Genomic DNA, 17,623 nt, shown 5'->3' on the forward strand with positions numbered 1-17,623 from the left:
ATTGAACTGGGTTATATAGAAAGAAGCTGAATTTGCCTTATAAAATATGTTAGCTGCTAAGCTATTAGTGCCCTGTATTTATTTAGCATCCTACACATGGGGGAAAAGTAAGACACTAAACAAAAAAAAAATTGCCAAAACAATTAGAGTGAAAAAAATCTGGTAATTAACTATTATTTTTCACAAAACTAGTCTAATTACGAATCAGTCATGGTAAAATGAAAGGTCAATAACTACAGATGCATAATTTCTCTCTGATAGATTGCTGTTTGAAAATAGGTTTATGACAATTATGTGATTAATTTCCTCTTATTAAACAGCATTATGAGACTTCATGTTGCATTCATCAGTTTATTACTGTTACTTTTTCTCTTCAGTTGCAAATTAATCCTGGATAACATCAGGGCAGAAAAGAAGCTCAGGTAGATTGAGGATCTCTTCTAGTGTTGTTTGTATTGCAGGGCAAACCACAAATCTGAATCAAAGTCAGCGCTTCAGTATGCTGAAACTGGCAGTATCAGCCTAAGAAAACAAAACAAAACAACCCCAAAAAACAACCCAAAACCAAATAAACAAAAAAAAACCCACAACAAAGTGCTTTTCAGTCCAAGGAAATGAGGGCCTGATCCCGTGAAATTCTTGTTTCTAAGACAAGGAGTGTGAGGAATATAAGTACCTAAGTTAAACTGATCCAGAACAGCTCTCCCCACTTGCCACCTAATCCTCAAACTGCTCTGCCTTTCTATCTTGAAATTCCCCAGGCATGAAGAGTTGCTGTCCTGGACAAATGCAGAATTTCCCCAGCCTTGGAAAAGCTGAGCAGCCTGGGGATCCAGGAACCAGTCATTCCTTTGCATAAATTCCTGTAGCATCAATACAGCAAATGTTTTCAAGCATATTCAGTGTTCACTTAATCATGCCCTGTAGGGCAGGGCTCATTACAGCACTTGGTGGCCACCACCATTTTTCTTTCCTCCTATCTAGCAGCTTGGTGGTAGGAGTACTTGGGGTGGTAATACAATGTCCAGGGCTGTTGACTCTTCTTTTTTGAGCGCAATTTAGTTTCAAGAATTTTGGTGTCTTGAAGGTTTGTGTTATACAATTAGGCAAGGCTGCAGGGCACCCTGCAGTTCAGCACGTTGCACATCGAAGCTGTCTGCAGCTGCTAATCTAGATGCAGAAGACAGACAAATCTTTTTCATTTGAGTATTTGCATGCTTTGATGTTGGGTTAATTGAGTGAAATCCTTCTTAGTGACCATGTAAATTTTCTTAGATAATATATTCCTTGAGGTGGGTGCCAACAGCCTTAGCTATCTGGGGTTTCATTTCTACTTCTGTAGAAAACACTGCAATAATAGTTCAGTCTGCTACTCCTGGGTGAAATGGGGCTGGTTATGTGACTTGGATTTTAGTTACACACAGGATTCCCTTGACTTCATGGGCTCTCCACTGTGGCACGTTTGTCCTCAGCCAACAGGTTTTTATCTCCTTTGTGTAACTTAGGGAAGAAGAGTGTTGTTAAATGGGAGTTTGCTTTTCCTGTCAAGTCTCCTGGAGAACTGGTGTTGGAATGGAGCTGGATCATCTTGAAGTCAAGATTCTCTAAATAGTGCTAAATGCTTTGCTACTCCATTTGGAAAGATTATAAGCTGCTCTGCTGACTGGCTGTGATGTTTATTAGAGACCTTTCTGGGAAAATACAGTCAGCGAGAGAGAAAGGTTTAGCAGTTTCAGTGCTATTAGGGGACGTTGAACAGTGTTTTCTGTCACCATCTTTCAAGGATCTTGTACAGCGATGGATAGTTCTGGGCTTGTTGTTTGGAGCCAGCTGGAGATTGGGCCTGTGGCAGGGTGGGAAGGGGCAGAGGTTCTCCTAAAGTGGTTTTTATGATAAATGTAGCTATGCAATCATTTGGTTAACTTGTTATTCAACCAGTGCATAGCAGTCTTTGGCCTTAAATCCAGCTTAGCATGTTGATACGTTTCGGTTGCATAGTGCTACCAGCGAGATGACTCTCGTTTGACATATTCAGCCAGTTGGAAACTTATTTTATGTTCAGAAACTTATTTTACGTTCAGCAGGAATGTTAGAGTAAGCAGTCATTTGAAAAAATAAAGTAGGGGATTTGGAGTTAGAAAAGGGAAAGAATCTGGTTGTCTCCTGGCAAGTTTTTCAGTTCTGGTTATCTACAAAGTATACACCTCTTGTCAGTATAAATAGGGAGTGCCTGTATAAACATTCTTGTTTCGCCTGTTCCACATAATAGTTTCTTGTATCATATTTCTTTTGACCTCGCTATCTGAAACCAATTACAGGAGATCCATTTGGGCTGCATCTATTTTCATAAGAAGCCCAGGCAGCAGTGTTTTTCTCAGAGATGAATATCAACATCAAATATGCTTCTGAGTGCTTTGTTATTTATGTTTCAGAGAGATTTTGTAGCCTTCAGCTCTCAAGAATGTGTCACGCTGTGCTGTTTATACATTGACGATATTAATGGGCGTAGATGTCATTTTTCATTTTAACGTCTCAAACGCAACAGGCTGATAGGTTAAACATTCCTGTTTTTAAAGTAAAGATATGAGTGACATCTGTTTCCTAAAAAATACATCTATTTACTTTTTAAAAAACAAAGTAATAAGTTTACCATCTTTCAGTGACTGCTATCACTCTATTAAAATGATAAAACTTAAAAAAAAATAATTGAAGGCATGCTTAAATACAAGGGTTTGGAATACAAAATTAAAGCAAGTTGTGTCTCATAGTATTATCACCAAGAAATTGCAAAATCTACCACAATTTATCAACTTTAATAGGGTGAATTATATGCAATTAATTTCATTTTTGTTCTGTTTATGTTTTAGCTATGCCAAAGCTGCACAGTAAATATTAAGAAGTAGTGTTCCCAATAAATATTTTACTAGAAGACACAGTGAGTTCTGGAAACCATATGCCCAAATTTCCTGTGTATGCAGCCACTATTTAAAGCATTATAATGATTTTCATTTGCATTATTAAAATAAATTCTAATCCTCAGTTCTTTTTATTGCTTTTGTCTACTTTGACTTTTTTTGTATAGTTTTACTAATTTAGATAACTTAATTAAGGAAAAGTGCCTACTAAATTTGAAACAAATGTTCCTGGAAACTAGATCCGATTTTGACTGCCTTAGAATCCATTCTTGCTGCCATTAAGTTGAGGTAGGACTCAGCATAATTTTGGTCTGCCAGATTTGTAAACATCAGTTTGTCTTCATTGAACTGGTTTTAGACCATGAGTTACTATCAAATTAGTTCATAGAAATTTAAAAGTGATACATGGGATGGGTGTTTACTTTAAGTGTATATGTTAAACTATGAATTTTGAAAGACACTTTCGAGTTGTCAATTTGTTTTGCAAAGATTTAATAGCAGCAAATTAACTGGTAGACCTGAATGTTTCATCGTCTCATAATCTTCACGTACGAAGAGTGTCAGTAATAATCCTTTGAAATTAACAATGTGTTTCTGGGAGGTTGTTTACTGAGTAGCAAAATCTAGTAGTTAAGCAGCAGACTGGGAGGAAAAAGTACCATATGACAACTGCTACAAGAACAAAGGCTGACAGTGATTTCTCCTTATGAGTTTTAAATCATCTCTGATCTCTTGAAATTGTTTTCTGTTCTTCTTCTATCTCCTGTGTTTACAGTAATCTAAACTGCCACAATAAGATCACTGAAGTATTCAGGTAGTCATCATTTATAAGACATTCTGTATTAAAAGATAAGCCTTTACTCCTTTAAAGATATCCCAACCAGCACGTATGAATCAAAATAGTTTAAGTAGTAGAGCCTTTTATGCAAACATATCCTGTTGTGCTTCCTTGCTTTTTCATAAAGTGTGAGTCTTTTTGTAGTTAGCGGTAGGAAGTCATGCTTTCTTAGGCGGATTCCTTGGGAGTATGCTAGCCACAATTTGAAATTATACCGTCTAGCTTAAATCTAAGCTGCAGCATACTGTAATTCTCAAATTTTCAAGTACCGTAAGTGTACAGCTTTACCAGATGCTTGCTTCCTTGTTTTATTGTATTGACATGAGATGACTCTGCTGCTAAGGAAGATTAGGATGCTGAAGCAGCTTGCTGAGAGTTCCAGTTATTTGCAGGTATACATCAGCATTCTATCATTCCAATTTCTTTTCTAGATAAAGGCAATGTAATGAATTTTCTCTGACCACCACAAATAAAAAATAATTATCCTTGTGTTTTTTCCCATTTTCTGCAACTCCAGATCTCTTCTCTGGTTCTTGTAGCAGTATCACACTGAGCTGTGAGGTTGGTTTTTCTGTACAGTCTCCCGTGAGTTCAGGACTGCAGTGGTTCTCTCACTTGCGTTCAAGTTTCCCTTTTGGAGAACTCATAAATATTGGGAAGGATTATAAATTTGCCATAGATATTCTGTTTGTGCATTTAATCCATGTTTTGCGTTTAAACCACTGCAAGAAGTTGGGCCAAATCCTGGTGCCCCTGAAATCAACAGATAAATTTATCTCTGATCTCAGACAGAGCAGGATTGTCTTTACGAGAACTGCGAGTGCAAAGGAGAATTTGCTATTTGCATAGGAAACAGGGCGTCCAGTGGTTCCTTGGTAACAAAACATTTCAAGTGCATTGTGAAATATGTGAACTGTTGTTTATTTTTTGGTGGAGGGAAGCTAGTTCTTTGTTGCTTAGGTTGGGAAGAATGTATAGTCTTTGTAAAGCTGACCTGTAATTACTTGAGAATTTGATGAAACAATACGGGGATTGTTGTGGGAATGTCTCCAAATGTTAAAAGTCTGCTCTGCAAACTTTGTACCAGAGCCTTCTATGGGGAGACAAATCAATGTTGTTAGGAGATGGGGCTGGTGCATTCAGTTTGTTTACTTTGGTTTTCTGTGTCTGCCTGGCTTCTCAGAAAACTTGCTTGGAGCCAGACTGTAGCAGCCCTCTCTCTGTCTTTTCATAATTGATCAGGGGATGACTGCCTTCCCTGAGGGTTAAGACGTGGCAACTTTTTCTGTTTGCTCAGCATCTCAATGCAGTAGTTCAAACATTGTTCACACCAGCTGGCAGTGTAATGCCATATGCACATCTTGTCAAAGCAACTGTTGTCATGGATACTAGAAACTATCTTAAAAACCAGCTCATTTGAGTCTAATCAAAATTGTACCTCTCTGTATCAGCTGAGAATCTATTATTTTAGGGAACATTGATCAAATGGTATTTATTGCAGTATACTCCACCTAAACTATGTTTTAATAACATAGATAATAGCGTGATGTATTTTAAAGCTGTTACTGCTATTTACTGAATGCTTTTTTTGAGGTGGCAGGAGGCGGGCGGGGGGGGGGGGGGGGGGGGGTCGTGGGGATGGGGGGTGAGTTCTCCAGGTAGTTTCAGTGGAAATGTTTTGAATCTTTTTTTTCATTTCTTTAATAAATACGACTTCATAACACTTGGCATTTTAAAAACATTTTTATAGGGAAAAATATTTTATATTAGCTTTTTGGGGGGAAGTAGAATGTTTGTTTACATTTCATATGTTTCACTGTATTTTGCTGAGTTGGAATGGAAAAAGAAATGAAAACATTTTCTATTTTGATTGGGATACTGTCATCCCTGAGCCTGATCTGGTTGGTTGAGTAGTAATTTCTTTGTTCTCTGATTTTCCTAAGAATGCAAATGAAAACCACTCATTTTTATTTGGCATTAAAACTGCACTTTTTTTTTTTTTTGTCAAAGGAGAGGTTTCTCCTTGAATTGTAAGTACAAAAAGTGTTTTTAATCTTCAATGAATATCCTTATTAATTCACTTTCAAGATAATCTGATGTTGATTTGTCAAATTTAATTACAGCTTCCGGTAACACTTGAAGTCTACTTGCTTTTGCTTCAAAATTCTAATATGAAAATGCAAATTGAATGATAATTTGCAAGGGAGTGGGCATTTTAGTTGAACACTCAAAGACAAGTTCCTTGTGGAAATGAGGCTATTGATGCAGTTTATGATTTTTCCTCTTCAAGCACTTCAAACAAATTAACTTTATTTCCTGCAGGATTTCATGTACATCCATAAATTCCAGTGAAGTCCTATATATGTACTTTCAGATGATTTTTTTTATGTTTTAAGTAAAAAACAAACTGAAGTCTGAAAACTAGCAAATACAAATCGACTAGGAGGAGATTGTATTTGTTCAATTGGACTTTTACCTCACATTAGCAATGAGTAACTCATGTCTTTCTAGGAACTGGTGGAAATTATTTACTTTTTTTTTTTTTTTTTTTTACTTTTAGGCACTCCAGGCAGCAAGGCAGCTGCTTTTACAGCAGCAGACAAGTGGACTGAAATCTCCTAAGGGCAGTGATAAACAGAGACCACTGCAGGTTAGTAAAGTATCCTTGCTTTTGGGACCTTTACTCTCAGGGAAGAGCAGTGTGCTTGGTCACATGTCAGACGTGTGTGGATGCCCGTTCTCTAATGCTGTGTATGTGCGTGTTCACATACAGGAGATTACAGACTTGCATACTGGTGACTTCTCATTCGCAGAGAAAATTCACCGTAGGTTACAAAAGCCTTTTGTAGCTCTAGATGCTTAAAAGGTCTAGGACTAAGTCTGAATTCAGTAGCTTTGGTATGTATTAATTTTTAGATGTGTTGCAAAATTGGTATGTGGTTTTTATACGTAGATCAAATGGTAAAAATGGCTGTGTTAAGACTAAAAGTAAAACAGTATCCAGGGGGAAAGAAAAAAAAAAGAAAAAGAAAAAAAAGCTAGTAACTCATTGGTACTATACCTAAGTGACAAACAGTTTTCAGAAATTATCAACACAACCGCTTGAAATAATGAAAGAGCTGTTTCTGCCGTTTTAGAAAAGCGTATGTCATGGAGTTTCACACTGGGATGTTGTTGGGCTTCAGACTGTGTTTGGGTGAATAGAAGTTCTGTTATTGAATAATTATTTTAAAGGCATTATAACTAAAAATACAAGTAGCACTTTATGCGTGAAGAATTTTGTCTGGGGTTTGGGTGTTTTTTTTGAGGTTTTAATTCATTTATTGCAAATTCAGAATTCCAGATGAAATTGCAGTCTGCTGACAAAACTGCTTCTCTCATTGTATAGAGACCAAATGTGAGTGTTTAACTGCTGAATTAGTCTGTTGCAGGCAAAAAATGTACATGGGAGAGGATTTTATTTTGTTCAGAAAATAAAAAATGGTAACTCCTACCATTCTTTTCTTCACATCTGTTTTTCTGGGTGAGCCTTTATCCTCTTGGGACTTCCCCAGCTCTCTGATGGAACAGGGCATTTTCATCTCGTTTTTAGTTTTTGTTGTGCATAATGGAGGACCCCAGGCACCAGCATTTATCTTTTTCTCCGCCAGTTAAATGTGAAATTTGAACACTTGTGCAATTTTTTCTATGTAATTCACATTGTCTCCTTTTCTTCGTGAAACTTCATGGAGCAATGTTGGACACGGCAAACAGTTCCACATTCCACATCAGCTCTCTTCAAATATACATTTAAAGTTGTATTTGTTTGCTCAGAACCAAACAGGAACTTAGAAAAATTACTAAAGCCACGCTGTACTTGTCCAGTCCAGAGACACAGGAGTCCTGGAGCCATCTCACCTTTCCACTCTTTGCTCTTGACTTTGCTTTGTATTAAATATCTTCTAGGCTGAAGATACTTAATTCTCATTTAATATGGGAAGAGTAGTCATAAAGACGGCAGCCTGTGAACGATGTAGGTTTTTTGAGTTTTTAGAAGTGGAATTGGTGATCTTGAAGGGTTGAATCATGGAGATGATTGAATACTGTGAAAGCAGTTTATTCTGCCAGCTCCTCATTCTGGAGGGTGACATGGGCTGTATAGGAGTGTACAAGGTCCATCTAGCTCTGTGTCCGGTCTCTAAACTGGCCAACACCAGACGCTAAGGGAAGTATATGAAACTGGCAAGAATAGTGGTGTTTTCCCAGTATATGTTTCCCGGTGAAGTTAGCTTGCTTTAATCTTCCAGTTTGTAAACTGGAACGGTTCAGGAGCTACTGATGTCTCCGTTCACGTTCTCCACCCATTTGTAAACCTTCTTTTCAAGACTGAAGAGGTGGGGTTGTGCACTATTGGTGGCAGGCATTGATGAAAGGAGAGAAAACCATGTCTGGAGACAAAGACAGTCATGCAAATAACCCAGAGGATGATGACATGAGGAGAGGGAGTCTTGTGCCTTCCTACTCCTGGAGCACTAACCCTGGCCTGATGCCTTTAAAACGCCATGGGATGGTATATTGTAGAGATATCCTGTATTACATGTTTGCCGGGAAGAGTCAGTGCCTTTTAAGCCACACTCATGAGGCAGGAAGAAGAAAATAAACCAAATAATTTTCTTTTCAAAATTGTTACATGCTCCCTAAAGCCAAGATTATTGCTCACATTTCCAGCTTTTCCTTCCATGATCAGTATGTACACAGAGCCTCTTATTAGCCTTGGACACTTCATTTGGTTCCTTTTTAAATGAGAGGAAAATGGAATTTGCTCCCAGACTTTGGTTTATGTATCAAACACCGTGTAAATTCAGGTATGAGCACAAACTCCATTTTAATTTTCTTCTTTAGTGAAAAGGATGTATAAAGGTTTTGAAAATGAGTCCTTGGAGCTTTTCTATTTCTGTCTTTTACTGTTACTACAGAGCTGTTCATTGTTCATTACGTAGTTGTTCATTATGTAGTGGAAATTCACATTTTGAGCATTGTGATGCCTGTTTAACCAAATACAGTAATATGGGTCATAAAATTGTAAGCATTATTACTTTATTATGCCAAATTTAATGGTAACTTTAGCCAAAACCTCCTAGCAGTAGGAACTGCTAAATGTGTATAAGCAATCTGAGGTTTATAAGACAAAAATGCTCGTGATTGTGTTGTGCTTAAGGAAAGAGACTTCTCCCAGTATTTTAAAATACTTTAATATTAGTGTATTTCTAATTTCCTTTAATTTCAGAGCAATTTTCTAATCTGGCAACTGGAGATATGTTAGATCCAATCTATAAATCTAGTAAAAAACTAATAAAACTTTTAAAACTAGCTCCAGATCTGCAGGGAAATGTGTGTGTTAGGTAAGCCTTGCCATTGCATCTCTCATTGCTCCTTATTTTGATATAAACTCTTCTATTGTTCCACGTGCCAAAGAAGGAAAAAAATGGTGTTAATTTTAGTGGCCATCTTTCCGTATTTGATGGATATTTGGAAAAAAGTAGCATATGGTGTTTTTCTATATGTTGTCTCTGTTACTCCATAATGAGTCAAGTATTTTAGTGACTTACAGCACCTACTAGCTAATCAGCAAGTTGAAAGCTTATTGAAGAAACCTTCAAATTTGTGTCTTCAGATTTGCAAAAACAGGGTGTTGGGTAAGTCATGATGTTCTACTGTACTTTACAGAGGGGATGGTTTTAAAGAACTGCTGGGGTTTTCCTAGAAGAATTTGAGTGTCTTTTGTATTATTCTCATGAGAAAACTTTTTAAATTTACCGCTATGTTATCTATTGTAAAAGAGGAATGTTGTTTTGGGAAATATTTTTGGTTTAGTTTTCAATGCAAAAGTTACCCTTATCTAGTAGTTTTCCTGTATTTTCAGGGAGAGGAGTTACATATTTAGATTGTGAATTAACAGAATACCTGCAAAAATTACAGTTTTAGATAAAGTCTTATCTTGATCTACTGTTACTTTCCGATTTACATTTTTCTGGGTTACAGACTGCAGATGGCATAACCATTAGCATGTTTTATGCAAAACAGAAGGAGAAAAACATCCCATCTGACAAGCTTGAGTACCAATTGCAGTAGCGATTTTACTTTCATATATAGATAGCCGAATAAATGTATTTGAAACATGTTTATATATGCCATTCATTCCACTGATGCACCAATTGAATTGATCCAATCAGTGCATACATTGATTAATGACATATTGCAGAATAGCTGAGGAGGGTTTGTGATGAGACTTGAGGATAATGTTAACCTGCATGTGATGAGATAATAGCGTTTACTTTCTTACTGTGCATCCTGGAAAACATATTGCAGTACTAAGGTTAAGATTTCTATAGTACTGTTTTTTGTTTCCGAGTGCTTTTCTTTTCCGGAGAAGCTGTGGTTGTGGTAATCCATGGTGAAGGGAGCTGATTGCTTTCATGGATTTTACTCCCTATCGCCACATTTCCATAGTAGGCATAACAGGGAAAATGTCACTTCAGCTCTTAGAACCTGTAGATCATTATCCTGTGGCAGAAAGTCACTGTCCTTATGGCCGCTGAAGAACCTGTGCCATCTAGCCTGAGTTTTAAAACTGGAAGCTTTATTGTCTTGTTACAATGAAAATCATGAGCGAGACTTGCAGTTCATCGGGAACTGTGCGGAGCACAAGTGTAACCCAAAGGTAAATGCTGTCAATTTGCTACCATTGGTGGGAGTTCATGTATAGCATTGCAATTGTTTCCCTTCCAGGTGGGCAAATCTAGCTGCTTGGACTGATCTGTCCATGATACACATACTCTTGTTGGCTGCATAGCATAGTGATTTGGACAGCTAGTTGTAATTTTGTTTGCTCTAAGAGCTATGAAAAGCCTAGATATTCTTATACCCTATAATGACTGTAAAGTAGTTTATCTTGATAAAGTCAGACCTTGAACTTTATCAGAATTAGAATAAATAGATCATTATCTTCCATCCCATAAGTTAATATATCTACAATGAGTTGGTTAGTTGTGTTTTCTTTCGTGCTAGGAGATTTGTTGTTTCAACATCAATACTAATGCATTCTGTACGAGTATGGCATGTCAGGAAATCATGACTCCTGAAACCAAAGGGTTAATCTTCATGTTTACCAAGCCTGTTGTATAAATATCATGCTGTATGGAGTGTTGAGTTGTTAAGGTAAGCTTTGTTTATTTAGCATGAGCACTTCGCTGCAGTATAATCATGTGATAAAATTTGGGAAAAAGTAAGCATACATTTAAGTTTAATTACTTAATGTTTGTTGCATTAGTACGTAGTATCAGAAGAACCACTTTTTTTAAAGTAAAATGCAAAAATTTAGCATGAAAAGATATTCATAGTCTCTCTTAACCTACTCTCCTTGCTTTACTCTCCCCTAGTTTGGTCATCTCCCTTTGGATCTTCATATGGGTCTGAATTTAAAATTCATTGCATGTAATAAATAAGCAAACATATCATTAATATTGTAACCTTTAGTTACTTTTTTAAACATACATAAGGGGCTTATGAGAGATAAGAAATCGGGAGTGTGGGAGAAAAGAGACAAAATGTACTGCTTATAAATTCTATCCTCTGACTTAATGCACACTGACTACAACCATGCATGTGTAGTCAGTAAAAAATTCCCAGTTTAAAAACAGCAAAAACCCAAGTGCTGGTTTTAACTTAGATAGTTTTCTTTGCATTGCATTCAACAAAAACAGAAACAAATCTAACTGGTCTAAAACTGTCTTTCTAAAACCTGTGTGTTACATATTTCTGTTTATTTAATGCGTGCTGCTAAGCATAGGAAGTAGGAGGATTTTGTACATGCTAGGAAGCACTGATTTAGAAAGATGCAAATGCCTTATATATAGTCTAATAGGAGAGCAGTGATAAACAGTCTTTTTCCCTCTCGAGTGTAATTCTGGAGGAAATGTGTGGCCTACATATAAGCAAACATTGAGGCTTGGGGTAAATTAAATTTGGAAAATAGCTGCTGGAAAATCCTAAGTCCCATTTTCCCTTGTAAGTCTGTTAGGAGGAATATGCAGTTATCCTCTAAGGTGCAGAAATTTGCATCAGTGATACCCACTCTAAAAACAAGGATAACCCCAAGAGATGGAGAGAAGGCAAGGAGCTATTTTTAGGTAAGGTGTCGGGGGGAGGGAAAGGGGAAATATCCATGTTCAAGGTTTAATGGCACAGAAAACAGGAGTATCATTTCAGGTAGAGAGATAAATACAATAACAAAGAAAAAAAGCCTGGACGTATTTCATTGATTTACAGTGAAAGCGTCTGGATAACAAACTTGGTGGGAAGTCCTTATTTATGTAGATGCAAGTCTACTCCAAAGGCTTGTCCTGTCTTTGACAACCTCTTTTACTTGTGAAAAAAATGTATTTTGCATCGTGTGCCATTTTGCTGTAAATTCTTTCAAGAATATTACTTCAAGTCACTTTTTACTCTTGAAAAAATCCCAGTATTAAAAAACAGCATTACAAGAAAGTGGCACTAGTTAGTATGGTTTCCTTCTTAAATTAAAAGTGTCAGTCACCTTGAGGTATTATCCCTTATTGATAAAGCAGATAATTGTCATTTTCAGGCACATAAAATATTACAGCTAACCTTATGTGTGGGCTTTGTAATGTGGAAAAATATTTACTAGCAGCCTTCTAGTGGAAGTTACTACATAATGGCTTCATCTGTACCTAACAGAGGAAAAAAATTAGCTGGTGCAGAGAGTACATCTTCATCCTGAAAATATTGTTGCAATATTATAAAATATTTTGGAAGAAGAGGAAAGAAGTATTATGCAAGTCCTGTTTACAGGTATTGAATATGCAGAATACTAATTAGGATTACTATGTGATCAGGGATTTCATGAGGCATTTTAGTGTTAAACATATGTCTGCGTGGCAATCTGATGTGTCACTCTGTTACTGTGACTGTCGGCGAATCATTTGTCACCTACATCACTGTCATGTCTTTCCTTTCCCCCTTTCTCTTTAGTTGATTCTGGTACTTCTAGAGGACAGGGAGGAGACGGGACTGGTTCTTAACTGGGATTCAGAAAGGCAAACCTTCAGGGAGAGTGCCTAGGTGCTTTCACAGCAGCTTTTACGTAGCCGACCAGCAGACCCATTGTCCTCTCGCAGTAGAATCCGCAGCCTATCTGATACCAGGGAACGTTGCTGTGCATGGGATGGATGGATGGATGGATGGATGGCTGGATGGATGGATGGACGGATTAGGCTTTACATTCTGAGCTATAGGAGTCTCCAAGCTCTACTTCTAGAGAAGTGGATTTGCCTTGCTTGAGCAACTGGAAAGCTGTGTCCTGCAGGGAGCCCTCCCAGTGCAACCAGCACACATGTTCAGGATTGCTCATCTTCAGGCTGCCTGAGTGGTTCCTCTGTGGTGCTGGGAGGTGTAGGTTCCCTTGAGCCGCTTCTCCAGGCTCTTGCAACAGGTCGGATCAGCCTGATGCTCTGCCCAGCTGGCTCCTTGCCCAGAAGAGCTTGTGAAGAGCTGAGAGGGAATGAGTGAAAGGCCCCCTACTCAGTGCACGGCTCTATTAAAGGGTATGCTCCCAGGCAGGGCCCTAATTACGCCCATTTAGGATCACACCACTTGAGCAAGGCTCTCCCGATACTCTTGAATTTGAAAAAGACATTAGTGTGCATTGATTTAGAAAGTGCCAAAGCAGGAAAAGCAGCTGAACAAAAATATTCTGTGGCTGCTCTAGATGGGTATAAATTTTAAAAAATTGTTTCTAGTTTAAATACTGTTAAGGAAAGTCTCTTTATATTTTTAAATTTTTTTTTCAGAAGGTTTTTCATTTCATCAGGCAGTTACAAAAGTCAAGGAAATTTTCGATGAAAAGCAAAGTTCTGTGACTAAAAAATGAAGAATCTTCAGCCAATAGTAGCAAATGCAGGTTTCCACCTGAAATCCAGTCTCTCTCTGTAGCCATTCAAGGCATTCCTTGTGCAAATTACTTCCCATACTTTTTTTTTTTTTTCAGATGAATTTTACTTTGTGAATCTATTCTTGATATTTCGTAATTACATAGACTTTTTTTTTTTTTGTAGTTTCTGTGTTAGCTGTCCAGTTGCTTTACCAAGCAGGGGGACTTTGCTGGGGGCGTGGGGAGCAGGCTAATCAGGAATCTGAATGTATGCCAAGATCAACGTAGGTGTTAATTTTAGTTTACCTTCACTTGGGCTGTGTACATGTAAAATTGAATTAAAAACTGTTAAAATTATCCAGATGATCATGCATAAATATTACACAGAAAAAAAGCATGTGAGCATATGTGCTGCTGAAAACCCAATCACACGGTCAAGTGGAAAAGCACGTCAGCCCATCCTGCTGGGAAGTGTGTGTTGTCCAACAATTGCCACTTTGGTGTTCTAGGTCTTTTTATGCCTTCCTGTGCTTTTAATACAATATTATTGACACAGACAGATGAGGGTATTATGAAATAGAATTAATGGTGAAAAATTTACTAAACACTACTTCAGGGCTTTACTACTTGATTACATGAAGCTTTGAAAAGCAATTGTACAATAATACTATGTACAAAGGAAACTATATGGTGTGCCAATGACATCAATATGTTTCAAGAATTACAGAGAACCTGAAGTGTGAGATTTTCCCCTAAGTGTTCACAGTAAATCCGTTTGTTCAAGAAATACACTTTCAGTGGTGTAGAAAAGACAGCCTACACAGCACTGAGGAAAACCAATACAGTAACATGTCAGAAAAAAATAGAAAAATCAACTCTGTGCTTGTAGAAGTTATTTTAAAATTCAAGCAGTTATCATTTAGAGCACAGATAGCTATGGGCTTGACACTTAAGAATAATCTAATTACCAAGGGAAGGAAAAATATTTCCCAATACAAGGTATGGTGCGATGTGAAATTGTACACAAAATAGAGTTTGTTTCCATTTTAAGAACAGTTGAGGATACTATGGAGAACCTCAGTTTGAGGCCATAGTCTCTGAAGTGGAAATAGCATTGCAAATACAGAGGCAAATGGTGATTGATGGTTGCATATAAGGAAAAAAAAATCATCATTTAGAAAGGGTTGAACCCATACTCTGGGTGAGGAAATAAAAATGCCTAATTGCAAGCTTGCTGTAACAACAGGAGACATGTATTTTACCCACGGAAAAGAAAAGAGGAGGATAAGGTTTGCCAGAGGGCTGGGCTGTTGTTCAAGGTAGATACCTTTCAAGAATGTAATTTAGGAAGTAAATTCTGATAAATTTTAGAAAGTACAGCAAAGAACAAGGTCATGTATTTAAGAACTTAGAAAAATTTCTTCCTTGAGCTTGTGTCCATCACTTAAAATGAAAAAGGAAGAGAGAAGCTCAGTGTATTGGTTGCTGTATGACTGTGAATGACCAGTGATGTAACAGTGATTTTTCACCTGTGATGTAACAGGTGAGAAAACAAGAACATGCAATTGTAAATGTAAAAAGATGTTTCCAATGAAAATAGGGGAATATTAATGCCATTTTTAAAAGGTATCTTTAAGACCCCATCTGGAATAGTGGAGATATGCAATCCACCTGCTTTCCAGCACCTTATTAGATGTGTGCTCTATATAACTCTGTTGAAAGAATCAGAGCTGTAGCACTGATGCCCTGAATTTCCATGAAGTGAAGGTATCTCACCGTTTTGACTGTAGCTGATAGTTTAGCACATTTGCTACATACCTACAGTAAGGTTGTGTGAATTCTATGTATATTTTCATGATATATAACTCCAAGAAGGTTTCATTCAGACTGATGCATAGGCTGAAAGGTTGTGCTTGCTCTATGCAATTTGGGTCAAGAAAGAAGTAAGCTTTAGGAAGGAAGAAACATCTGTTACACTTCTTAAGAACAGTGTTAAATATGGTAACACGTAGCTAAGCTAAACATGAATGACCTATGGAAAAGAAAGCTTTTCATTATGCAGAGAAAGGTTTCTGGACTACTGTTCTAGTAGAAGTGGTGGAAGCAAGAGACACCTCCCACACACGCTGCCTACTTAAAGGTAAAGCCTGACCAGCTGAGAAAGGGACTTACATAACATGAATTACAATAATAAAAATATTAAAAACTTTGAAAGTCTCTTCTAGTCCTGTAGAGTTGTGGCATTTTTTGTTGTTGCTGTTTTTTTTTTTTTAAAAAAAGGTAAGGAGTCACTGAAGCCAATAGCAAAATTCTAGGGAACAAATGGTGTGCTGATTTTTCAATAAATCAGCACATTCATTTTAAAAGGATTTTAATGCCTTCTTAAAATTACAGCATGTACCTGAAATGCCTTAAAGGACATGACAATTGATTATTTTTTTTAAAATTCAACTTTATTTTCCATATATTTATGGCCTGCTTCATGAATAAAAAACACTGAAGACTAGATAATGACTGGCATTTAATAAAATACAGATGACATCCTAAATTCACAGTATTTCATCTATTTAAATTCACTTTCAGTATATGACCATTTTGGATACTTTAATCCTCACTTGTTATATTACAACAAAAGTTAGCGATTTCTACGAACATAATCAAAGTAGCTGTAGCTTTCACATAATTTTATATAGTCAGGATTTTTTTAAGCTATTAGATACAAAAATGGGTTGACTTCATAATTATCAGTAAGATATAGAAGAAATACCACTGAATTAATAAATATGGACATTTTTAACTGGAAGTCATTCATTCTAAAATTAGTTTGCTCTTCTAAACAATAAATACACTGAAACAAGAGGTAGAATTTATTAAAAAAAAAAACAACCACCAATATTTTAAATATGTTTTCTTCTCAAAATACCCACTTTTATAATGGTTAAGTTTATTTATAGAGTTTACGTGATTTTCTCACGATGCCTGAAAACAAAATGAATTAGTCTAACAGCCCATTTATGAGATAATTATTATTGCAACCATTTTAGGGTCTGGCATATAGTATGACACAATAAGTTTCAGAGCCAAGATTAAGAGAGGGGACTCTTGCACACTGAAGAAAAGTCATACTAATTTACATACTTGCAAAATAGTTTACTCTAGGAAAATGTTGTTCTGTGGAGGCAATACTTGTGTAGAGTTCTTTGAGTATTTAATCATTGTAATTTGACTGGGGCAGTACAGTTTGTATTGTAACAGGCCAGGCATACCTCTAGAAACAAATTAGGACTTTCTGTATGATCCTTTGGAATATTCGTAGTTAACAAATATAAGTGCTATTGTATCAGCCTTAATCTTCATAATAAAGAATGTCCTAAAATACAACCAGAGATAATATTTTATCAGTACTCGTTAAGACTGATTTCCCAACCCTCTTGATTTTTGGTAGCGTTGTCAAGATAAATTGAAATAGTAAAACCTGCCAATTGTGTGTAGTGTTTGGACAGTCAATATAAATATATTTATAGGATTTTCTTTGATTTATTGGATCTTTTGGGTTTTTTTTACTTTAAGTATAGTAAGTAGGAAGTTACTAAAGTAGTTTCGGAAAGGCTGAACTATAGTAATGTTATCATCTTTAAAATTAATTCTGGTGTAATAAAAAAGCCACAAAAAAGGTTTGATAATGCTTTTATTATGTGTGGAATCACTTAGATTTTTTAAGTGAAAACCCTGAATAGTTTTAGTGATAGCAGAATTTGACCTCTTCTTGTAGTTAAGGTAGAAACTAATGTATCAGAGCTGTTGATGCACCACATTATTTACACAGAAATTATTTCTCAATTAAACTAATTAAACTTCTGTGAACGTCAAAGAGTTTAGGAGGAACTCAGGAACAGAATCCTATTTCAGGGAAGAATCCTTGTTATTTAAGTCACTTTTCTC

General features: G+C 36.6%; 1 protein-coding gene across 1 annotated transcript in view; it reads left to right on the plus strand.

The window, feature by feature from the left end:
• FOXP2 (forkhead box P2) overlaps window positions 1-17,623 on the plus strand; it is a 445,577-nt gene that overhangs the window by 306,545 nt on the left and 121,409 nt on the right. Inside the window, exon 5 of the mRNA XM_040596053.1 lies at window positions 6,314-6,403. Within this exon, the coding sequence (XP_040451987.1) occupies window positions 6,314-6,403 (90 nt within the window). The remainder of the gene's footprint in view (window positions 1-6,313; window positions 6,404-17,623) is intronic.

This window comes from Falco naumanni, chromosome 5 (genome assembly GCF_017639655.2).
Source record: "Falco naumanni isolate bFalNau1 chromosome 5, bFalNau1.pat, whole genome shotgun sequence".
Lineage (NCBI taxonomy): Eukaryota > Metazoa > Chordata > Aves > Falconiformes > Falconidae > Falco > Falco naumanni.